At 39.4% G+C, this 25,733-nt stretch overlaps 1 protein-coding gene across 1 annotated transcript in view; it reads left to right on the top strand.

The window, feature by feature from the left end:
- Window positions 1-25,733, top strand: part of LOC103389473 (dystrophin) — a 159,323-nt gene that overhangs the window by 87,279 nt on the left and 46,311 nt on the right. The window contains 25 exon segments of the mRNA XM_025062208.1: window positions 293-448; window positions 527-697; window positions 1,477-1,659; window positions 5,919-6,053; window positions 6,797-6,946; window positions 10,808-10,969; window positions 12,003-12,113; window positions 12,197-12,370; window positions 12,819-12,974; window positions 13,450-13,620; window positions 13,863-14,042; window positions 14,122-14,244; window positions 14,946-15,116; window positions 16,084-16,206; window positions 16,295-16,429; window positions 16,746-16,898; window positions 19,197-19,367; window positions 20,523-20,549; window positions 22,082-22,204; window positions 23,008-23,180; window positions 23,523-23,658; window positions 24,238-24,413; window positions 24,750-24,897; window positions 25,657-25,730; window positions 25,732-25,733. The exon segment at window positions 25,732-25,733 is cut by the window's right edge and continues 41 nt beyond it. Coding sequence (XP_024917976.1) covers window positions 293-448; window positions 527-697; window positions 1,477-1,659; window positions 5,919-6,053; window positions 6,797-6,946; window positions 10,808-10,969; window positions 12,003-12,113; window positions 12,197-12,370; window positions 12,819-12,974; window positions 13,450-13,620; window positions 13,863-14,042; window positions 14,122-14,244; window positions 14,946-15,116; window positions 16,084-16,206; window positions 16,295-16,429; window positions 16,746-16,898; window positions 19,197-19,367; window positions 20,523-20,549; window positions 22,082-22,204; window positions 23,008-23,180; window positions 23,523-23,658; window positions 24,238-24,413; window positions 24,750-24,897; window positions 25,657-25,730; window positions 25,732-25,733 — 3,484 coding nt within the window.

Raw genomic sequence — 25,733 nt, 5'->3', positions numbered from 1 at the left:
AAAAATAAAAAAATAAAAACGCTTATACAGTAGATAGCTAGGAGTTAGCAAGAGAAATCAATACAGTTTAGCTTACAGGCTAGGATAAATAAATGCCCATCCAGAAGGACGAAAGCTAGAAATATGATTGATGTAAAATAAAATGTAAAGGACTTTTCCTTCACTTTAAACAGAATCAGAGAGTTTTTCTTATATACCTTTAAATATATACATATATTTTCTAGGGATAACTAACTAAGTCTCCCAGTATTTGATCATGTGGACCTTCATTCTTTTCACGTTTGAATTCCAGGCTCTAGTGAACGACATCCACACCATCCAGCCCAGTGTTAATGGCATCAATGAGGTGGGTCTGTACCTGAAGAAGGAGGCAGAGCCGCCATTCGCTGTCCACATCCAAAAAGAGCTGGATGAGCTCAACATGCAGTGGGAGAATGTCTGTAAACAGGTAGGGTCACCCGAAGACTCCACTTGGAGCTGGCTCCAAGGTTCTGTTAAGTACAAAACCTCTGTGTCCTTGTTTCAGGCTTATGCAAAAAAGTCGGCACTGAAGGGCGGCCTGGACAAAACCATGGCTTTGAGGAAGGAGATGCAGGAGATGCAGGAGTGGATTAACCAGGCAGAAGAAGACTACCTGGAGAGAGACTTCACCTACAAGACACCAGAAGAGCTTCGTAAGGCTGTGGAAGAGCTCAAGGTAAGTGCATTTGTATAGTCATGATAGAGTAAAAACACATTTCATGTAGCTGAATTTTTTTTTTTTTTTATAATTCTCCTAGTTTATCTTTTTGTTAAGCTTTGTTAAGCTAACTTTAAGCTAACTAGAGGCTAACCTTTGTCAGCTTCCTTTTCTGGTTATCAAATTAGTTGATGAAATAGAATGTTTTTTTTCTGGAATCGTCCATCTTTTTTTTTTTTTTGCCTTCGTATTCCTTACACATCAGCAGTTAACGGCTGTCCAACGATTCTAATTTAACTGAGCTTAGCTTTGTAGCAGGGTTTAAGAGGCGAGGCAGATGGAAGCTCAGCCAGTGTAAAATGCTGACATCATGAATGAGGTGAAGAAAATGATTTAATTAACTATTAAAGGCACAGTCTGTTCTAAGCACCTAACAAAAGGCTTTGAACGAACATCTTAGATCTGTATTTGATCTTAATAGAGCATGAGGTTTTGTCAATCCCTGTTAAGCTACATTTTTAGGACCAAATTTCGCAACCAGTGGTTCCTTCCTTAAAACCATGGACCCTAGTAGCATCTTAACAGAGTTTGGGTTAGCTTACAGTAGATGTATGTTGTTAATAGATATTTTATAGTTATCCCAGAAAGGCTTTATGTTGTATACACTTCAGATAGAAGCTGAAGAAGCTAAAATGTTGCTACAATTGCAAACTATTGCATACTATTTGTGGCTACAGTGATACATCAGCCTTGGTCATGCCTGCAGGTGACATTCATTTTTCTCATCTCTCCATCAGAGGGCACAGGAGGAAGTTCACTCCAAGGAGTTGAAGGTCAAACTCCTCACCGACAGCGTGAACAGCTTCATTGCCAAGGCCCCACCTACTGCCCACGATGCCCTGCGATCTGAGCTGGACGTGCTAACAGCCAACTACCAGCGGCTGTGCAGCCGCCTGGATGGCAAGTGCAAAACTCTGGAGGTATGAAGTCTTTCTCTCTGCTGTAGTAACTTAGTGTTAGCTAGCCATGTTTGCAGAAAATATTTAAGACAAGAAGACTTGAGGTTAGCCCAACTCTGTCTCCGATTTATAACACTTTAATGAAGGTGATACTTAGAAACAATATGGTTGATGAAATACAAACCAGTTTAAACCGCCAGCGAACACATCCTTGACACTGAACAGAATATTTATGTAGAAGAGAGGAGGCCTGAATGAATACATTTGGTATATTAGAGGATGAGAGTTATAAAGTTTTTCCAGCTTTCTCTTGACATTAGAGGATGAGAAAGTTTTTCCAGCTTTCTCTTGACATTTGGGGTGAGTAATTTAAATAGTAATAAATAAATAAATAAAATAAAATCAGTTTTGCGTCACTACTGTCACCATGTTTTACTGAGCTTAAACATCAAAGTCATATTGATACTTTTCCTACTCAGGGAAAAGGTGTGCAGCTTTTTACATTCCAGAGTCATAGAAACAAGTCACAGCAGTGACAGTGTGGGATATCTGTGTATCTTTACATCCATTTCTTAGACGTAGGTGACATATAATGCTTCTTTTATGCAAATTCATGTGATTCATTAATGTCTAAAAACATCTTAATAATATGATTTGAGGGGGAAAAGCTAGATTATTCAAACACCTGTTAAATAGCTTGGCCTGAGTGACTGGTTTCTGTGCCTTTGCTTTACAATGCGGTCACTCCTCTGCAGCATCAGACTGTCAGGTTGTCAAGCTAGTTCATAGGTTTATCAGAGAAAACACTACTTGGCAACCATAGCTGGGTGAAACTGCTCATCTGCCCTTGGAATGGCCAAGAAGAAGCCTGCAGAGTTTTCTACCTCCCCACCTCCTGCTAAGAAAAGGTGTGTGATAGAGGTGAGGAGCCCAGATGTTCACAGTCCAAAGCCTCTGGCAGTTTCCCGGGGCTTTTGGTTCTCTCCCTGAAGGAGAGACAAGAGTACAATTTTCACATTGACTCCAAGCACTGTTGTTCAAAAAACAAATAAAGTTAGAAATTTTACACCCAAGAACCGAGCCGGGGGGGGGGGCAAGATATTTTCCTCATGTCAACGTCATGTGCATGTTACGCAACTCCACCAGCATTATTCAGCACTCCTCAGGTCATGCTAGTGTTGGCATCACTTCATCACCTTCAGAGGTCTGCTGTCTGTCAGGACGGATCAGTGGACAGTCGATTCTGTTTGTTAGCTGTGAAACCACATGTTCTCAACAATCCCTTAGGTTCAGGGGCAAAAGGTGATTCATCGAGTATTGGAGGAGGAAGTATTATTCAGAATCCTGACACACAAAGTGCTGTGTTGATCAATTCGTCAAAGAGATTGGTTTGTCACAATCAATCTGGTGGATGTGTATTTTCATATCGCCATTTGCTTGTCACACAGAATCGTTCTGAGATATTCATACGAGGAAAAACCTTCTCAGTCAGTCCCTTCTGTTCAGGCTCTGACGTATTCAACCAGCTGTTACGGCACGGTGACAACAGAATTCTATCATAAACACACTATTATTTGGCACGCTGCAGCTCATGGAAGCACATGATTCCAAGGGTGGTGTTGAATCATCTGGTGGATCTGAGTGTCAGCATAAACCGGGTATATCAGTATATCAGTGGCTCAACATCAACTCCCTCTGTTATCCTGTGATGATGTCAAAAGGGAGGCTGCTGTCACTCACTCTTTTTCTCTCCCCTGTCTTGAATGGGCAGAGCGGTGAGGTTCTGTTTATGTGTGTCTGCTCAGTCTTATGACTTCAGTGATGTCTGTTGTAAAACTGGGACTGTTATTGATCAGAAATCTTTAAGGCTGGGTCACAGCATTATGCTCATGTCCAAGTCGTTACCTCAACCCCAAGATCATAGTTACACAGACATGTAGGAAGGCTCTGAAGCTCCGAGGAACAATACAGAGGGTGGGGGGCGGGGGGGCAGTGAGGGAATGGAATGTGGGGCGCAAAGATGATATGAAACTACATAAATTTGTTAGAGCTCCAGGCACTGCAATATTTTCTGCCCCTTTTTTTTCCTGGACAGTCGTGTCAGTAGACAGATAATTCCCCAGTTGTGGCGTACGTCAACCATCAACCAGTTGTGAACGGGGACCTGGACGTATTGTCCTGCATATCTGGGTCACTGCTTCACCTGTGACCTAGCAGGTGGCTCTATGCATTCCCACCTCTCAGCCTCACCTCCTTAGGGTGAGGGAGAAGGGTGTGTCAATCATTTTGAAACCACTGAGGTGGCTGTCCATCCAAACAGTGGCTCGCAGAAAGAGAGCCTGGCCTCAGCCAGATCCTCAAGCCAGTGGGGAAATCACTCTGTGGGCGTGGCCCAAAGCAATGGAAAATGAATGCAGTTGACCTGGATTGGTCTAATTTAAAACACGGTGTTCAGTTGTGAAATTGTTGTTTTTCCTGCAGGATTTTGTTAATAATGTTTACAAGATCTTTATTTAAATCAAGTTAAAGTGTATGTAGCTACCACTTTAGCACCACTGTAGTGGTTTGTGTGAGCGTTCACGTCACTGTCTTTCTTCTAAGATGAGAAGCTACTGCTTTTGTTTTGTATCCAGTGTGGTCCATAAACAATTATGTGACCAGTTATTTGTATCCTGGTCCTCTCCCCTGAATGGCTAACTACTTTCAGCACAGCTTTTCCGGTCTGTCAAGGACAGACGTGATGTCATTGGAGCTTCTTGAGTTGGTCACGCCAAAGTGATTGTCCACACTTCACTGATCACTGCAATCAAAAACACTGGGGATTGCATTAAATAACCCCGTGATTTCATTATTAAAATCATTAGATGAAAATGTTCCATTTCTACATCTTTCTTGTGGAATAATGTTTAGTTATGACTGGTAATCTGCTGTTTTGTTATTAAGGAGTTGAATTAATTGTTTTTCATACCATTGTTATCTATACGGCGATATCTTTGGATATCTTTCAGCCGACTCATTTATGGAATTAGAATTAGTTTTCTAAAAAAAAGCATTGACATATGTGATATTACAGTACACATAAATCTGTTGTTTCACAGAACAGGAAGCAACTTTAGTGCTGTTCTCAGTTGAGGGTTATATGAAAAGACAGAAGCCAGAGCAGGAAAACAAAGCCGTCAAACATGTTGATTTTGAGCAGATGTTAAAACAATGGCCATCCCAGCATTTAATATGTGAATATAAAAAACAAAGTGGCTGTGGTTCCCACTGCTTTCTGTCGCCATCTGTCCTCAAATTGACAAGATGGATTATTTCTCCTCACCCCTTTTCTCCCCTTCTTTCTGACATAATGCCTCTTTTTTATTTCCCAGCACACTTGTGTGTTTGCCTCATTTTTCTTTGCCAATGCATCTTCCTATGCACCTCTCTCAGTGAAGTGCTCTCTCTATTAGTCTTTTTTCCAGTAGCTCTCAGACTGTTTTCTTTTGATTTATCACACAGAATAACAAAAGTGCATTTGTTGTATCTCCTTTTTTATAATTTGATTAACTTACCGTTTCCTTGCTAAACTTCTGGTCTCATGCTGTGCTTAATAACCTTAAAGCCAGTGGAACCTGGTTTGATTGTTAAGGCTGATTTATGTGTTTTTTTCATTTGTCTGAAAAGAGTTTAAAACTTACATCACGGATTATTGAATTTTTGGAAGACACACTGCTGACAAAACTGCTGCTTACAAATGATTCACTTGTTTTCTTTTCCACATTTTTCAGTCTAAAAAAACATCATAACAAAAGACAAGATGTTTTATAATAGGTGTGCCCAGACTTTCTTTCTAGCTACTTTAAAAATGACCAGACCAATATGATTAACTGAAAATATATTGATTTAGAAAAATATGATGTATTTTTTATATACAATATATGTTCGCAAACAGCCCACTGCCAAACATAGATTTCACTAACTGTTATTTCAAATGTTTTAAATCTTTTAAATCACATATTTCAAACTCAAGGCCCGTGGCCCAAACGTGGCCCGCCATATCATTTTAAGTAGCTCAGTGGAGCTTATCGTGCGTATGGTTGTCTCGACTGGGTTTTTAAAGAGTCTATACCTATGCAGTGGTGAAATTCTTACAGGGTGAATTATTTCACAGTGCTTCTTTCTTTAATTCTAATTTGAATGAGGCATTTTAAATGTCGGCCCCTCTGCAATGCATTATGTCTGTGTGAAGTACTCACGACTCATGATAACCAGACTGTGTGTGTGTGTTTGCTGTATAGGAGGTGTGGGCGTGCTGGTGTGAGCTGCTTTCATACCTGGAGCAGGAAAACGCCTTCCTGGACCAGCTGGAGCAGAAACTGGATGAGACGGAAAATCTACAGGGAGGAGCAGAGGAGCTGCAGGAGGCGCTGGAAGTAAGTGTGACGAAGTATTCAGCACCAAACCATTCCACCACAACACTACTACCTTACATGGGCAGAAAGTTTCTGAGATGTAAAAGTATAACTTTTTTATAACCATAAAACTTTTTCATGTGCGATACCAATACTGCAACTTGGAGTGACTTCAGTTGCCAATGTCAGTCCGATACCGTCTTTTCACCTCCAGTGTGTGGCGTTATTGAGACGATAGTGTCCCTGTTTACAACATGTCGCTCAAAGTTAAGTTAAGTATTTGGTCTTAGGTATCTGATTGGACGGGCTATAGTTGTTTCTGTTGATGTTCGATCCTATAATTTTGACCAATGTCGCACAGATACTGATAGTGAATTTCCTCCCTTACTATAACACCAATAATTATTTTTAAACTTCATTCATTTTATTGAGACTTTTATACAGAAAAAATCCCTTTGTTCATTATTTAATCATTACATAAACACATGTTTCTAAAGTGACCCCAGCCACAAGTCAAGTTCAGCTATTGGACTGAGATTTTAATTAGCTTTGCTGAGTTGTTTCATAGAGGAAATGCTTTGATCTTGAAAATTCTTACAAGTAGAAAAAAAGAAACTTGTAAAATAAATGTGTAAAAGGGTAAAAAATGCCTCCCTGCTGGTTGGAGGTCCTTTAGGGTTCCTTCTGAATTTTTAGAAATCACATGACAAGTGTGACTGTGTACTGTAATCATTTGTGGGGGGGGCGGGGTTCCACCTGTGCAGGGCCTGGAACTCCTTCTGCGTCATCCAGAGGACAACAGGAATCAGATTCGAGAGTTGGCCCAGACCCTGATGGACGGGGGAGTTCTGGATGAACTCATTCAGCAGAAACTTGATGCGTTTAATGCCAGATGGGATGAACTGATGTCCAGGGTAAGATTCAAGTCTCTTGTGTTTTTAACGATTTTTGATTACCTTTAAGTGACAGCACAAACACCAAATGAAAGTGTTGTTTGGTTAGTCTATCTGGAAGACGAACCTCCAAGAGCAGGACATTATTATATAACACTAACACTATAATTATATAACACTAATATAATTAGTATTTCAGTCACACGCCTGTGTGTTTTTAAGACAACTTACATTTGTTCTTATGAAAGTTGTTACAAGGAAAAGTTTAATTTACCATTAATTCTTCTTTTTTTAAGGATAAATGTTCATTTTTATCTTACTTCTTATTTTTACCCTTACTGTTTCCTTTCATCAGTTTCCTTCTTCTCTTCACCCTGCTTGTCTTTTGTGGCCATCATCAGCCATCAAACACACACACACACACACACACACAGACACCCACACATCACCAACTGGGTTAATCCTGCCACAGAATCAGATAAATGTTTTCTTTACAGCCTGATAAGACTCCTGTAATTTCACCACTCAACAGAGATGGTGTGCATGGGTCGGCTTGTGTGCTCAGAGCTGTTTGGGTTCGACGTGTTTATATTTTTCTAGTCAGTATGTCTGTATCCTTTGAGTTAGGGCTCTGGTGGTCTTTTGTTTCAACGCGCCTTTGTGATGTTCAGCTTTGTGTATTTGTCATCTCCAACAAGGTCAGGAGCTCTTTGTGTGTTTCTCTGCGAGGACGAGGGAAATCAAATGCACACAAAGAGAGAGAGAGCAACATATGGGCCCTGGTTTTTGTTTTGTTTTTTTCTTTTGTGAACAGAGAGGACAATTTGATAGGAATCCTTCTGAGGTTGCTGTTTTCAATTCATAAACTTTCCAAAGAATTGTAGATGAAACGAGGATATTCCCAGGAGAAATTCCTTTTTACGCTTTCTTGTAAACAGTAATGTTTAACTTTATTTTTGTGCTTTACCTTCCATACATTATATTAAAAATTGATTATTTTTAATTTTAGTTGTGTTTATCCAACAGTAATGAATAGTCAGACAGATTTCTGAAATGATCTGCCACAAATATTTGGTTTGCTCTCTGTGTTAAAATGTTCTTAACTGTCAGACTGCAAAGATTAAAAAGTGTTTATAGCCTCATTCATTATTTCAACCTCAAATAAAGTCATTCAATTGAACTGTTTAAAAATATACAGAGAAAGAAAGAGAGAGGAAGAGAGAGCACTCACAGTACAATGGGATTTCCCCCTGCAGTCTAGGCGTAGAATAGCTCAGGTTTAATAAACCCTGCTCTGACTAGGAAACTGAACAAAGAGAATGTTTTTTGTTTGGTTTTTGTGGCACCAGAATGAGTCTGCCTTCAGAAACTGTATGAGCCTCTGGTTCCACTGAAGTGGTGTCTGGTAATTGAAGGCTGTCCCTTCTGTTCTACTGGTATAGATTCAGGGAATGAAATGCTGTACTGCATTGGCAGGGGACTGGTTCTACTGTGAGTGGATCGTTGGATGTCATCAAGCTCTGAGATGTGTGTAAAGTTCACATCTGGTGTCAACCTCAGTATATTGATATTTAATGATTTAAAAATCCTGTAATCGTCACTCGGCCCTGATCAATCCATATCTATTATCAGGTCTGTGCATTTAACTGAAGCTATTGTTAATGTCTGCACAAACTGCACAAACAAGGGAACAGAGGAACTCATTTACACATCTCTGGACCTGCATGTCTGGGCAGGTTGTTGTGGGGTGTTTAATTGGTGAAAATGTGAAAATTATTTTCTCAAACACTGATTCTTTATTCAGTAGTACACCTGAGGCAGTGATTTGCAGTTAAACTTCTTTGTCTGTGACCATCCATACTGTACTACTGCTGTGGATAAGAGCAGATTAAGAGGAAGTGCCAGAACATTTCCGAGGCACTCTTACCTTATCCAAACGGTAATTCATGTAGAAGTCTTGTCATGTTTGATTCAAAGATTCTTAGACCTGGTCAGGGGTGGCCCTTTTGACTCGCGGCCCACAGTGGGTTCTAAAATTTGACAGGGAGGCCGGGCCAGGAGCATATAGATGGAGTGTTGGTGTGAACTAAGATAAATGACATATAAAGCCATACATAAATGCTTTAGCCTTTCCAAGTCATTGTTGTGAAGTGATGGTGGATATTGTATTCTCTGTAAACTACAACAGTTTCTTTCTGTCAGACCTACAGCTGTTGATCTGACTACGTTGAAGAAATATTTTGTTGTCCACTCACTGTCCACTTTTATTTTTTACTGAAGTGAAGTTTAAACAACTTCCAAAGTGAAACAGTGAACTAGAAAGTAATGCACCTCACCCCTGTCTGCCATTTAGTGGAAAAATGTGGACATTGCAGGGGAAAGGGCCAAAGGACAGAATTATAATGATAATATAATTCAATAATATAATTTTGACAAGTTGGGTAGGCTGGATTTAAAGCCTACCCGGGCCGCTTTCCCAACCAAACTGGATTTGATGTGTTAAAACCTCAAGAGAATCACCAATACTGTACATTATTCTTAAGTTCCTGTGCATTTTCAAAGGGAGCCCTACTATAAAGAAGGACAAATTAATAGAAGACTGGTTTTGATTCTTGTAACAATCTGTGCTCAGGCTTTAAGTGTTACAACAGTCAATTATGGTCAACATTCCTGGAGCCCATTTCTCAGCAACGGAGAGCTCGACATAATGCTGACAACTGATCACAGTCCTTCAATAATGAAAGGAATCAGGCCTGTATATAGAGGGGGAAAAGCTGTGTCAACACTCCGTCTGCATGTCCTCAGATCAGAGAGCCGTGTGAGCTGTTTTAATTTCAGCTTCTTGTAAATGGTTGAAAAGCAATAACAAGAGGAAGTACAGCGTGGAGAGTGCTGCTATTGCTTCGCTGACGGCATTTTCAAACAACTAGTGATCACCTCTCTGTCGTCGCCATTTTCCCCTCTGTGTGCGTTGGTGCAATCAGTAATAATGAAAAAGTGGCTGTTAAATGAGAATATGAAAACATGAGGCAACACTTGCAGTAGAATTAGAGAACATCACCACCAGTCACATTGTTATCTGTGTTGCCTAAATATTTAATCTCACTCAAACTCCCAGTTTATAAATAATTAAGGAAGACCTGGGAATTGAAATAGGAACATGTGCGAGGAACAACTGTTTGGAATAGAAGGAGTCAAGGAGACTGGGATCATGGCTAATATTAGGCATTATCCGTCTGTGTGGGATTAGCATGTTCACCTGTAACCACACACACAGACACACACACACGCTGTCTCTCCCTCTCTCTTTAAGTGTTTAAGTTACTAGTTAATCCTGCTGTTAGTCAGTCAGCTGAAGGAAGGAAACACTTGTCACTGCTGAGACTTTATCGTCGTAGTTGTTGAAGTAGCAATCCTGAGACGAAATGAAGGAGAAGCCCAGGAGTCCTGACCTAAAGACGGTACATGCTGGTAGAGAGAGAGAGAGAGAGAGAGTGTGTGTGTGTGCACTTTGATGTTTTTTATGTCTTTGACCCAGGATGACATTTATGTTTTTCATTTAAAAAAAGAAGAAAATATCTTTATTTATTTTGCTACATATTTTCAATTCTACCTTTGAAACGATAACAACTGTCATAGACCATTTCTGACTGAATCTGAAGGACTGAGCCATTGTTTGCACTCACCTTCGTCGGGTTTTCACAGTACCTTGAAGCCGACATCATTAAAGACTCCATTCAATAACATTTCATGGAAGCAGCTTACACCGTTGGCCCTAGCCTGTTTGGCTGCAGCCCACCTGGTTTGGCCCCACATTGTCACATTGACTGTATATCAACAGTCTTCTTTTCAAGTTGTCTAACGTTTGTTATCCAAATCCAGGCAGCGCTCAGACAGAAGGAGCTTGAGAAGAGTGCCCAGTGGGCGCAGGAGAACGACAAGACACTCAGGGACATGCAGGAGGCGCTGGCCAGTACTGACCGCCACCTCACCTCATATCTGGCTGACCAAATAGACGCACAGCAGATACCACAGGAGGCTCAGGTAGAGACGCACCTTTTATAGTCATATTCTGTCACACTGTCTGAGAGCACTGTGTGTTTCAGTATTGACAAAGTCAGTATTTCAAACCAAAAAACAAAGTATATTGGAAGCCAGAGTTGATGCTGAGTCTGAGAGCAAAATGTTTGGCTAAGCACCAGTGATTACACAACTCCTTTGAGCATATTATTTGCAACAATTAAACTTGTATAATGTTGGTTTTTAGTTAATTTATGAATTAAAAGTAATGAATACTGCAACAACTTGTATAATGTTGGTTTTTAATTAATTTATGAATTAAAAGTAATGAATAAATTCCATAGAGATTAGCTTATTGTTTAGTTAAAAAAAAGCTAAATTTTTGCAAAAAAAAAAGCTTTGGGTTGTTGATTTAAACATTGAAAAACAAAATAGAAAAATCTCAGTGACATCTTCAAGATAGCAAGGAAGCAAACTGCTAAAACAAAATCCTTAATGTGGGACTCAGTGAGCTCTCAGGATTTATCTAAATATGTAAAGAACCTACATTTTTACACAAATATATTTTTCTGTAGATAACAACTAACAAATTTAGGTTAAAACTATGGAACCACCAACTAGATTCTGGACAAAAGTTTTAGAAATCCCGGCTTGTTGTTAGATCAGAAATGTTGACCTATGTCAATCATGTTAAAATGAAATGATTGATCCCCACCAGAAAAGAAAAACAGTTTACTTGTGTACTGTTTACTGTACGTGTGTCTGAGAGTGAGTGATAGAGAGAGGGCAGTGAGTGAAGTGTTGACTGTACCTTAACCTTATACTGTATTTTCCTTCTCTAGTCTCCTTGCTACTGATTGCCCCCCTGTGTTCACCAAGGGGATATACACTTTAATTTCATTAGAATTACCTTTCAGTAAACTAGTTTTGACGTGAGTGTTTGTCACAAAGTTTAAAATAAATGCACCGTCAGTCAAACATTTTTTCAAACCACTTTTCAAACCTTTTAGTATTTTAGTGTTGCAGCAGCTCTGCTTTTTATCACTGTTTGAAACAGAAAATTCAGTCAGAGTTGAGTAACCATGACACAACCCTGGAGGACATGAGGATAAGGAATCAGGATAAAGACCCCTCCCACAGAATAATGGGACAGATTGACCTCACACAGGTCTGTTTGACCATCAGCATTCTGCACGTTACTCTACAGGCATTTCCCTGTCACGTTCTCACCTGATTTTCATCTACTTACAGAAAATGCTGACGGACGTGTGGACCAAGTTTCGCCTCTTCCAGAAACCAGCCAACTTTGATTCTCGCCTGGCCGAGTGCGAGGCCATTCTGGCTGGGGTCAAAAGTCAGGTGGGGGTGCTGGACATCCGGAGCGTGGAGCAGGATGTGGTGCAGTCCCAGCTGGACCAGTGCATGGTGGGTGTCGCATCTCACTGGCCAATTAAAAGAAAAGTGGGACAGCTGGGTGTTTTGTAATAGGAACGTCCTTGACATCAATCAGTGTTGAAAGAGATGTATCTGACCTCGAAGGTCAGGAAATAAGACTTCTCAGCTCATTGTCAAAGAATGAAGTGGGTCAACAAAGAAATCCCACTGGAGTGGAGCTGGAGTAAATCCCAGGAGGCATCAACAAGGGTTTGTTTGTTGGTTCACACTTACATTCATATCTGTTAACGGTGAACAATTAACCCCTTCCTGCATCTTTGTGGACTACAGGAGGTAACTGAAGTCCCTGAACACCACACATAAGGACCACATATAGACTACATACAGAAAGAGCATCAAATGGCAGTTTTTTTCTCCTGCTTTCTTCCATTTCCACCCCATAATGTGACTCCAATTCTTGTGTGTGTTCGAGTAACAGAAGTTGTACAAGGTGCTGAGTGAAGTGAAAGGGGAGATTGAGACAGTGATAAAGACCGGGAGGCAGATTGTTCAAAGGCAGCAGACGGAGCATCCAAAAGAACTAGACGACAGAGTAACTGCTCTGAAACTGCTCTACAACCAGCTGGGAGCAAAGGTCAGTACCCTGAAGATCAGCTGTGCTCTAGTCACATGTATCTGTTTATTTATCTAGTTTTGTTTTGTTGCTAACACTTTTATATATATTTTTTTATTTTTAAACTTTTGGCTGGCTTTTAGCTAAAAGATAACTAGTAATAGTAGTTTTCAATTTTATTTTTTTTCTACATGCTCTCTGTTTCTAACTCTTTAACTAAGCTTTTAGCCTACAGCTGTTACTGGTGATCCTGCTTTAAACCACATGATCTCTTAGTTAGTTAGATTATCTTAGGCATTCTTTAAACTATTTTGCTTTACTGTTATTTAAAATCTATCGGCAAATCTTTGCTTTCTACTCGATCATAATCTTATTGCTCTTAGCTGTTTCTCAGCTAACTTGTAGATATTTTGGCTTCATTGTTTGCCACATTAGGCTTTTGGGACTACTTTAGGTTTTCTGACAGATCCATTCACTGTAACTACTGTGTTTGAAGGTAACTGAAAGTAAACTGGAGCTGGAGAAGAGTCTAAAGTTGTCAAGAAAGCTGCGCAAAGAGCTGAACGGACTGACCGAGTGGCTGGCTGTAACTGACGCTGAGCTGACCAGGCGCTCTGCTGTGGACGGCATGCCCAGTGATCTGGAGGCAGAGGTGGCCTGGGCAGAGGTACAGCACAGCAACAAGCACAGAACAAAAACCAGTGTCACAAATGTCATTTTGTTATTAATGTTATTAATGAAATCTGGCTGCTGTGATTGATATAAGGTCACTGACCAGCTTGACATTCACACCTACAGTCGAACTTTTAGGTTGTTCTTTTATTTCCAAATCTTTTTCTACCTAGATGCAATATTAATTTTTGTCTTTAAATTTTCATCTGTGTATAATGACATTTTCCCACCTCTCAGTCCATCCACGCAGAGACGGAGCGGCGTCAGCCTCAGCTGCAGGCTGTGGTGGACCTGGCCGAGGCCCTCAAGGCTGTGCTGCGGGGTCAGGGAGGTCTGGTAGACGATAAGGTCAGCCTGCTGCGCTGCAACTGGATTGCAGTCACGTCCAGAGCAGAGGAATGGCTTAACCTGCTGCTGGTGAGGCCACGTACAACAAATGGATTGTGTTTTCTATTTTACATCAAAGTTTAAAAAAAAAAACTTTTTTCCCGGATAGGACTACCAGCGGCAGATGCAGAAGTTGGAAGGACAGATAGAGGAAGTGAATGGATGGATTGACGGAGCAGAGAAAAAGATGGATGAACTGGAAAGTCACGGACCTAACGATGCAGTGCTGAAGGTTGTTGTTTTGATCGACAACGTTACTGGGTCAATTCACAAAAGACTGTCTTATTGAAACTAGGGATGGCTCCATACAACCTTTTCATGTCCGATACTGCAACTGCAACTTAGAGCGTCTGTCGATACCCATGTCAATCCGATACCTTCTTTTCTTCAATGCCATGGGCTGAGGCGACAGTATCTCCTGTTACACAATGTCCTGCAAAGTTAAATTGAGCGTTTAGGGTTTAGGTATCAGATCAGATGGCTACAGTTGGTGATTTTTTTTGTTCTATCCTGACATTTTGACCAATATCAGACCAATACCGTACCTGAGTACTGGATCAAGCCATCCATTATTGAAACAGCTTTTCAAAAAAGGAAACAGAAATTATTTATGCTTCGTTCTACCGTTCTTACAAATGTTCATTGACAAAATCAACAATTCAGTTTATTTATTTTTCTTTTCACATTTACCCAAGTAGCAACAATAGTGATTACATTCCAACGACACACACAGACACAAAGAACATTATTTACAGATTCATTTTACACTGAAACATTTTACAGAACAACAAACAGAGAAAGACTGAAGCTCAAAATGTATTAATGTCTTCATATGTCTTATGCCTAGATTTACAGCAGAGAAACAAAAGTCCTCTCTCTAAATCCAAAATGGTTTTGCTATCACCATGAAATCACCTTTCTCTTGTGATGCAGGTTTTGCGTGCTGAGTTGGAGCTGAGCAGGGCTAAAATGGAGGAGGTGAATACCTTGGCACAGGAGCTCATGTCCACCCGGGGAGAGAACTGCCAGGCCCAAGTGGGGCCCAAAGTGAAGCAGCTCAACCACAGATTTGACAATGTCGCCCAGCGCATTCAGTCTGGAATGGTCAGAATCTTCCTCATACTAATACAGTCTGACAGTTAACACAAACTGATTTCAACATAAACTTAAATGTTAAATACAAAGTTACCCAGAATTCATTATAAGTAAGTATTTTTGTATAGTTGTCAAATGAATTTGACATCACTCACACAACTAGTTCTATATATGCAAGTATTAAATACAGCAGTTAAATAAAACAATATTTGTATAAAGCTTCAACAATAAATATGATCATTATAAATAATGAAACACTGAAGGTTTCATTAAAATATCCCAAAAATACCAAAGTTCACAACAGTCAGACAAAAACAGGGAAGACCAATTAAATTCAGATCTGTCCTGTCCCTAGTGGGCAATAAGAAAAGTGTAAGAAGGAAAATATTATATAATATATAGAGACTATTTACTATCACTAGTTCAAATTACAATCATTCTCTTAAGTTATTCAAGTAATGTCCATGTTTAAGAGATGTTGGTAAATATAATGTTCTGTTTCTCAGCTGTAGGGCAGTGTGTGTGTGTGTGTGTGTGTGTGCGTGCACACGCCTATGTTATAGGGGGGGCATAATGGAGGGGCAGGGAGTTTGAGTGTGTTGAAAGGTGAGATGTGGGCAATTATCCATGCTATTCATGAGTATTGATGTGGGTGTTTGTTGGTGGACGGGGGGGGGGGGTTTGGGGGAGGAGGTCCAGTGGACGGGTGCAACAAAGAGAAGGACAATACACTGAGACGTAATAATGAAAGAGCCTATGTATTAAAATAGGTCTCTGTTTACAAAGAACGTACAAAGCAAACTTGAATTATTGTTATTATTTCAATTTCAACTCCAAGTGAATGACATCTAAGCTGTGAATTAACTTCATTAACTCACTAACTAGACTTCACAACCACTCAGTCACTGTGTTGACCTCTGTGTCCAAATTCACCACCGATCATTTAATCTTGTGTGTGTGTGTGTGTGTGTGACAGACGGCAGCAACAGCCAAAGAGCTGGAGCAGTACCACAGTGAAGCCCAGATCTGGCTGGAGCTGCTGGAGGAGGAGGTGAAACAAGGAGAAAACCTGAAAGAAGAAGACTTCCAGGAAGACAAGGTTTCATCAGAACCCGAGCAGACAATGAGCTGTTTGTCCATGAAATCATAACAATGGTGTGTGTGTGTGTGTGTGTGTGTGTTTTCAGGACTGTGAGGAGGGTGCAGTGAAGGAGTTGCTGTTGAAAGGAGAGCATCTACAAAAGAGAGTCCCAGACGTGGACAAAAGAGAACAAGTCAGGCTCAAGCACAACCAGCTCAGCAACAAGTACAACACTGTGAAGGTGATCCACTGTTCTCAGCGATAATGTTTAAAAAGTTCAAAATTAGTCTGAAATGTTGTGTTAAAAAAAGCTAGAAGCTACTGGAAGTTTAAGTTCCCTGTAATTCTCCTGGCTCACCTTCTTTCTTTTTGAGATCACTGCCATGATTTTAAGCCCTTCATTTTCCACACACCAATGGAGGGCGCCAAAGTAGCATCGGTAGCACACCAGCACTGGATTACACAATCAAAGCACACAACGGTATAACAGAGTAAAATGAAGTAATAGTTATACAAAAATACAAACTATGCGTGTCTGTGTTTTCTGGAATTCACAGGACCTGAGATTACTGAGGAACAGGAAGGCACTGGCCATCGCTCCTCAGTGGTACCAGTACAGAAGGAAGTCACATGACCTGCTGGCATGGCTGGATGATATCCAACGCAGCGTGGACCAACTCCCCGACCCACCTGAAGGCGAGCGGGTCAAGGTGACTAAACATAGAGCATTAATTAATGAACCTACACCTTCACACAGAAAGTGGACAATTAACTCAGTTGGCTGCTTCTGTACATATTTTGGACCAGATAACTTTTCTCTTCCCAGACAAGATCGTCTTTATGTTGTATGTACATTATTTAGGCCACACCTCAGCCAAAGTCAACACTCCTGGTCCTGTGCTGGGCTCAAAAGGTCTGGCAGTAGGTGCTTAGTAAAACAGTTTTTCCGTGTTACTTCATTGTTTTGGTTCTCCTCGTCATCCTTCTTCCTGTATCTAACACTGTCTGTCATATCACTTCTGTCCATTCTACATGTCCTCATAGATATGAGATGTCTTTCTGAGACAGATGTAGGAAGGTCTCCACTGCACAAACAGCCCTATATTCAAGTGTGTTGTTTTAACATCAACAGCTTCATCAGAGCAGCAGTTCCAGCTGACAGTTTATCTGAGCACTGGAGTTAAACATTAAGTTTAGGTCTTGACTCACACAGTTCTCGTGTTCACTTTAAAGGAAACTGCATTGTTTGCTATTGGCTAATTTCCACCTTAACTGTTTGCGGTTCAACCTACAGCATACCTATGAAAATATTTCCAGCTTAGTCACAGAGTTAAGAGTTAGAGCCAATGTTTTGGCCAAATTTTGTCCAAATTTAGGTCAATAGTTTTTTCCTAATTCATGCTATTAGTGTATGGCTAATTTAAAAGGGTTTTTGTGAGTTTTTTAGTAACTTAGTAGTGTTTTTAGACTAAACATATGTGATGATTCTGTATCATATAAACATGGATTCAATATTTTATCATTTCAGTTTATAAATATCACATTAATATCAGCATGGGTGAATGAAACTGAAAAGTTTCCACTTGATGTCCATTCAGTTACGTGAATCAAGTGTTTTTACACATTGAATTTTAAAACATAAGACAGATTTTTTTCTGAACTCTGACCACATGTTGATGTTCTTACAACAGCTCATCGTTACCAGAGCACAGGAACATCAGCTATTGCTTCTGTTTTTCATTCTGACTCTATGTTTTTCTTTTACTTTCAGATGATCAAAATGACATTTCGCTAAGTGGACTCACTCTGTCATGCTTACCTCAGATTGATCTGTCACTGCCACATTAGCGATGTCGTACCGTGTCTGTCTGATTCTGCATCCCTGCTTCTTTTCTCTGTTATTGCAGCACTTCTTCCTCTGCTCTGTCCCCTGTCTGTATTCTTATTTTAAAATAAAGTCTTCAGGCAGCATGTGCCTCTATGTAAATGCAGCGGAATGTACAAAATGGATCTTTGTTCTTGGTTTGTTTGAGATTGATTTCTCCTGTGAGTAATTTTTATCTTGTGAGAAGTCGTGTGTTGTGTGTGTCAGGGTAAGAAATAAATCATTCTGGGCTTTTTTTTTTTCATAAAGATGATTCATTTGAATATAATTTTTAATTATTTTTTTCAAATTCATTTCTAGGTTGTTGGCTACATTTCGTGAAAATTAAAACCATATCTATGTCACAATTCACTGCCAACATGAACCTAAGCCAAAAATGTGCTGTAAATAGACAGGAAAAAAAGGAAACTTAGAAGTACAATTTTTGAAAAGGCCTGACATTTACCCATTATTCTGGAAAAGTAGATAATTATTATTATTTTAATTTAAAGGAAAGCCTTTACAATAGCTGGTATTTGTGTGTGCATTTCAGCCACAACAGTGCAGTCTTTGGAGAAATGCCGCCTCGTAATCTGAAAATGAAAGGTACAGAAAGACGTAATCTGCTCACTACCTGTAACTCCAGCACATCAAGTCTGCAATAAACACCAACAAATCAACACTTAACTTTTGTATCCTTCTCTAGTAAGAACTGAAATATAGAATATATTGTGTATATAGTCCGATATAGGCATCAGCACTCACATCAGTGATCAAACATTTTCAGTATTTGCTTAGAATTCTTGTCCATTTTACTTTGTCTTAGTCTGCTTTAATATGTTTTGTTGTTTTTTTTTTTTTTTTCAACTTGTTTTTTTTTTTTTTTTCAACTTGTTTTTTTTTTTTTTTTTTTTGTCAACTTGATATTTTATTTTTTCTCAACATAGTTTTGACAATTAAAAAAGAATCCACACCTAATCATTTCTGTTATCCAGATGCCCTCACATTTCTTACCCTGATGCGAGTGTGTACGTCTGTGTGTCCAAGCACATCTTCATTTCTCTTTGTGCTTAATACCCCCACCCTCACAATCCCCGACCTCAACAAATAGTGAGTGACCCACCTGGTTGATTCCATCCAATAGGAAATTGGCTCAGAGTTCGACCAGAAGAAGGAGGAGCTTAAGGAGGTGCAGGGCTTAGCCAATCAGCTGTCAGAAGCTGGAGCCGCCAGTCTAGTGGAGCCCAGGCAGCTAAAGCTCAACACGCGTTGGGCTGAGGTGGAGGGCAAGTTCATACCCTTCAAAAGACAATGTGTGAGTGTCAGGCTTGATTTATACCAAATTAATTCTGTTCACCTGAGATAGTGTGACTAACCAACAGCATGAAACCAAACCAAAATGAATTCATGGAAGTGTAGCGTTCCAGCTCCAGGAGGCTTCCTGTGATGGTTTTGTAGGTACTGCAGGCAGGATTTTTATTTAGCTTTAATAAACAATAAATGTACCAAATACTAGTGGTACAGTGTACTACAATATAATCAGACTATTTCTGCCTAGTTTTTGGTAACTGTGAAGCTGACACATTATGTTTTAGCCCTGTTGTCTTGAAGTTGCTGGGCCATATCTAGCTATATGTGGGCTACCTACGCTTGATTTCTGATGTGACATTTTATGTTCATTTAAAGCCTAGTCAAATAACTAAAAATTACAGTTTGCATTTAATCACATTTTACTGATTAGTATGACACATCTAAATTTCATTTTTTCAATACATTTTTGCTTATCTTTTGCTATTCATTTTTTTCAATACATTTTTGCTAACCTTTTGCTATCGCTTGAAGTAAATGCTACTTACTTCTGTACCTGCTTTTACTCATAGCTGGTAAAGTGTCATCAAATGGGTTTTTTCACATTTATTTAGCTAAACGTGAAGTGTCATCAAATGGTTTTTTTTCACATTTATTTAGCTAAACGTGGCTCACTTATAGCTATATATTCACCTACCTGTATAATTCAACAATATTTGATATGTATTTCTGAGACACAGGGCTAAATCCATGCCATCATTTGATCATGTTATCTTGGCCAAATTCATTCTAACTCACAAGTTTCAGAAGTCAGAAAACAACACCAGTCCAGTGCAGTATGTTAAATCTGATTCACCAGCCCTCAGATGACACCAGAGTCAGAGATATGACATGAAGCTAAATTCTAAAACAAAACAAGATATATTAAATAAATCAATAAACCAGTAAACTAACCATGCATGACGGAGTGTTGAATGAGTTTGACATAAGTTGAGAATGACTCTCTGGAGTCAAACCTGAGTTGCTGTGTTTCTTTGCTGCATTCTCATTTTCATGTGTCACGTGTTCATGTGAAATGGCACACTGACATGTTGGTAACCCCATCTATTTTCTTGTCTGCCTGTGTATGTGCATGCTGACCAATCGCTTTACACCATAGCAGTTTCCTGATCTGCCAGTCTCCGACGATGTACGTATCCCTTCAGCATTTCACCATATCATTGTGACGGTCCAGAAACCTGGAGAAATGTCTGTGCTTTTGGCTAATGCTACATGATTAGAAAGATGTTGCTGTTGAATGCTGGTACACACTGTGCCTACTGCACCGAGAAACAGCTCCCTGAAAACTGAACAAAGTGCTCCTTTGATAAAAGTCTCCACCTGGTCCAAGCAGCATGTGTTTGATACCTAAGACATTAAAAGCTGCAAATTTGCAAACTGAAGTTTTTTTTGTTTGCAATTTAATCCAAGTCCACTGAGAAAATCAGCAGTTTGAACCTGAATTAAACTTTTATTTCCTCAGTAAGTGCCCTGAAAAGTCTGGAACTGCTCCACTGGTTTTGGCAGTTAAAACCGGCCTGACCCTGTGGCCTCAGAACGACTTCTGTCTAACTGGCTTTCAGTTTTGGATGGTTCAGTAGAAGCGTGGTGCTGTGGTACTGCAAGGCTGGTATTGGACCATCGTATCATGATCATGAATCTTCTCCCGATGCACATCTCACTAATGATAACAGACTCTGTTGGAAACATACCACCTAAAAAGAAAAAGTCATAATTTCCTATAGACATTAAAGTTACCAGTGTTTTTAAGTTACTTTGGAACCACAGCCTCCAAAAAAGATAGCCTGTTTAATTTCTTAGATATCATTTAAAGCAGTTAGAGCTTTTTTTGTCTTTGTTTTGTTACATTTTTGTATAAAGAAAAACACCAGATGTAACTCATCACATATTTGTCAAACTATGTAGATGTAGACCCTCCTTTAATTATTAAACCATGTACAGAAGTTATTGATCAACATCCGCCTCCTTGACAGTGCAAAATGTGCTTTGTAGGTTCATTGTTTGAAACCCTTCATTTGGTGTTACCTTGGTGACCACACAAGGCAGTTAGAGAGAGGCAGTGACCCTTTTAGCAAAAAAAAAAAAAATACAAAACAGGCCCAATTTTCTCTGTGGACTCTGGTGTAAAAGTGAGAATGATTGGCCAAAAATGCTGTTCAATTGGGAGCTTGAGTAGAGAGTGATATTTTTCCCTCTATCCCTCAGGACTTTGGATTGATTCTCTGAACAGGGGGCACATACCAAGCATTAGATGCTGATTGTATGTCAGTGCGTCATACAGATTTTATTTCTTTTTTTTTTATTATTTTCACATTTTAAGTTAAAGACAGGTTAATCTGCAAGGAAATAGCATCAGATTAAACAGTAAGGGTGGAGAAGGAGAAAGAGCCTTTAATCAGCTGCAGCTCCTTTGCCTTTTTGGTCTCATCATTTTTTTGTTTTGAAATTTTAAATTAAAGGGTAGTTTATTTTAATTCATTTCTTCTATGTCAAATAATAGAAATAAGATTAAGTTTGAGGTCATATCAAGCATTTTCTTTCTCTAAAGATTAGCCTATAATCACGGTTGTGTAATGGTTCTAAACGAGTCACACACTTTCTGTGTGTGCTTCTGTGTGTGTGTGTGTGTGTGTGTGTGTGTGTGTGTGTGTGTGTGTGCAGGACTACCTCACAGAACTGCAGATGCTGCTGCGTTCGGTGTCAGAAACAGACTTCAAGCTGAATTCCCCTGAATACTGGCCGGCAGCGTTTTACAATCTGCCTCAACAGGAGCAGTGCTTGAAGGTCAGTACACAACAGTGTTTAACTTTACTAACCTTTCTGTTTCAGAGCATATATTAACCACAGCATTGTTTTGGTCTATTAAAAAAAACCACATGTACATCGACAAAAATCACATCCTTAAAAGACTTCAAGTCTAAGTAAGAAGTTGAGCTAAAACATACATGTAAATCAAAAAGAGTTGTGTTGAAGAAGTGTTAAGATGAAAGATAATTAAAGGATAGCCAGGATCGTTGCAAAGAAGTTGCAAAAGCCTAAATACAATTATTTAAAAGATAGAGTTAAGCATTAGCATTGCTAATCAAGCAACAAAAAGGTCAAACCAAAATATATTTTCATGAATAAAAATATAAGTTAGCTAAACTCATTTAAAGCTTGTGTACAGTAAACAGTCAGCAGTCAGTTAATTTAGTTTACCCCTGCTAAAATTGACAAAAAGTAAATTAGAGAAAATCTTAGCTATATTATTAGTTAAATAAAAAATTTAAGTTAGCTAAATGTAGCTAAACAAAAGTTATCAAAAATACTTTTGAATAATAAATAATAAAGTTAGGTTAACTAAGTCATCATAATAAGAGAAAAATATATTATTTCACATAAATATAAAATACTATAAATACTATAAAATTAACAACAGAAAATCAGCCCATTAAAATCTAAAAAACCCAAATCTAAGGTGAATAACTTAGCTTAACCTAACCAAATATAACATCAAAAAAGAGTAAATTATCAATCACACATTTGTGTTTGGTGAAATGTTCATTCCATAAAAAATATATTCACCCTTTGTCTTCACTCTCATGCAGGAAGTGAAAGCTAGCATAGCTATGCTACAACCCCCTGTGGAGGCAGCACTGGGCCGCAGAGAGGAGATGGTGTCAGGAGCCCGACCACTAGAGGGTCAGAGAATCAAGGAGACAGCCTCACACCTCCACAACAACTGGGACAAGCTCAACAAGCTCTACCAAGACCGCCTGAGGTCAGTCTACGACGAATCGCCAAAGAAAGCTATGACATTTTATTTTGAAGGCACAGGATTGCTGCTCATCTACTTATGCCCTTTCTGAAGTGCATTTCTGTCCATGAATATGATTAGTTTATTATTGTTCTTTAGTGTGTTGTGTTCCTTTGACTCTCTTTTGTTCTGAACGTTGGTCTGAAAGAGTTCTTGCATGGGGAATGAAGTTCAGTACTACTATTTCAGTACTTTCAGTCTGTAGTTTCTGGTACCACTGGGTTGGAATAACTAGCACCTCTTAGGTTGATAGTGTCCAGATAATGCTCTGTGTATTCATGTTGATGTGTGTTTGTTTTGATCCAGGCGTTGGCAAGACTGCAATTCCAAGTGGAACAAGTTTATTTCAGATGAGAAGGTTCTAGAAGAATGGCTATGTGATGCTGAGGGCACTTTGAAACTGGCTGAGATGGAACCAGCAGCTCACAGACTGCATCTCAGAGTAATACACACACACACACACACACACACAGTAGTACATGTACGTGCGTGTTTTATGTTCCAGATCTGTGTTTCCAGAGAGGTTGTTTTTTATTTTTTTGGTTTGGACCAGAGTCAGGAGTAGCTACAAGAAATATAGCTAATCCCTAGCCTAAAAGTAGCTGTAGTTTATGAAATAATAACAGAAAAAGGGTCACTCAGAAATTGATGGAAGGTTATCTCCAAAATAGTCCAAATTAAGTGAAAAACAAATCAGACATAATAATTGCAAAGAATATTGAGTTCAGTGTACAGTAAAATATTTGACAAATACATTATATATCTTAAGAAGCAAAATATGAACAATAGCTTAGCTGGTAGCTAAACGTCAGCTGACGCCTTACAGAAGAACAGGAGGTAACCCTAAAAAATAGCCAATCTTTAAGGCTATCATTAATAGAGCTATTATTATTATCGTCATTGTTATTATTAATTAACAGATTATTAGACATGCACTGATTATATTTATATAGTGTTGGATGCAACAGTGTATTTCAGTGTTAGCTTAGAGTCAAGGGACTGAAAACACTTCTGTGTGCAGGACCTGACGGAGGACATGCCTGTGAAGGAAGCGTTGCTGGGCAGAGTGAACTCTTCTGGAGAGGACATCAGTCAGCAGAGCACACCAGACAGTGCCTTACAGCTGAGAAGTCAACTCAAACTGCTCAACACTCGCTGGATCAACGTCTGCCAGCAGCTCAATGAGCACAAGAGGCGGTAACGTGATATTTCTGACTGAAAATCTGACTGAGCTTTTATCTAACTGTGAGCTTGTGGCTAGTAAATGTTGGGTATTTTTCTGTTACATTTTGGCTTTGGCTTTTTTCATCAATATTTCTGACTCACCGATAAGGTTTTTAAATGAGCTCTTTTTTAACCTGTTTGTCTCCTGGGTATCCGTTTATGTTTTTGTTGTGTATTTACCTGCTGTGAGAGGCTTCTTCAGTTCTGACCTAAAGAAGCCTCTTGGATGAGAGGTGAAACGTCTTCTTTGAGAAAATTCACGTCCAGTTCAACCATAACTCTTGCCTTGTTTGTGGCATCCTCTTCTAGGTCTGCGGAGGCTCGCACAGCGGCGGCGCAGTTCCAAGAGGACCAGAGCTCCATGCTGGGTTGGTTGGACAAGGCCGAGGGCGTCGTGGCCATCCCTCTGCAGCCGGCCGAGCCACAGCACATCAGAGACACCCTGGACAAAGTGCAGGTAGGAAAGGGTGGAGCGGTGCAGAAATTTCAGCTGACGTGTGGGTCTGCATGTGTTTTCTGATTTATGTCATTTAATATCACTGTTAATATCAGAAGATCCAGCTCTTTGTTTTTTATTACTGCACTCTGCCTAAAACACACAGCTAATGTCAGAACAGTTCTGTTAGTAGTTCTATCACATTTTGTTTGTGCTTCACCATCACATTGAAGACTTTTTACTTAGGTGAAAAGGCATGTAGTTTTTGGATTATTTCACCAGATTATATGACTTTTTTTAGTTTTAGTTGATCCTCCTTGCTACCAGGGATACATTTAAGATATTTACTGACCTATTTTTTTAAAATAATTTTCTTTTGCATTGAATTACCAATTTCAACTATATTGTATATTTTTGAGGTTTTTGGAATCTGTTCATTTCACCCTTTTTAATGATGTGCATGTTTTTCCTTAATGTGCTAACTGTTTGGCATTAGGGTCAAATTTATTCAGTAAAAAAAAAAAAAGAAATCAATTTTTTACTGGTGAAAACTACTGTAGTTTGCCATATGTCAGCTCACTTTCATGTGTCTGGCCTATATATATATATATATTGTAATCTTTTCACTTTTGCCTGACCATAAATGCAGAGTATATGCTGACCCTCATCCGATGAGGGAGGAAAGAACGTCCCTGTAGTAAAGTGTGGGTGTTGATGGATTTCATTTGGAAAGTGTTTGGTTATTTAGTGTTTGTTTGTCTGGGATTGTGCATGTGTCAGGCCCGTGTGGATGAGCTTCCTGCCAAGCAAGCAGCCGTGGACAGCCTGAACTCCAGACAGAAGCAGTTCGCACTTCC

This window comes from Cynoglossus semilaevis, chromosome 14, assembly GCF_000523025.1.
Source record: "Cynoglossus semilaevis isolate Cse_v1.0 chromosome 14, Cse_v1.0, whole genome shotgun sequence".
Lineage (NCBI taxonomy): Eukaryota > Metazoa > Chordata > Actinopteri > Pleuronectiformes > Cynoglossidae > Cynoglossus > Cynoglossus semilaevis.
Note: the sequence above shows the minus strand (reverse complement) of the source record. Positions and strands in the feature narration are given on the sequence as shown.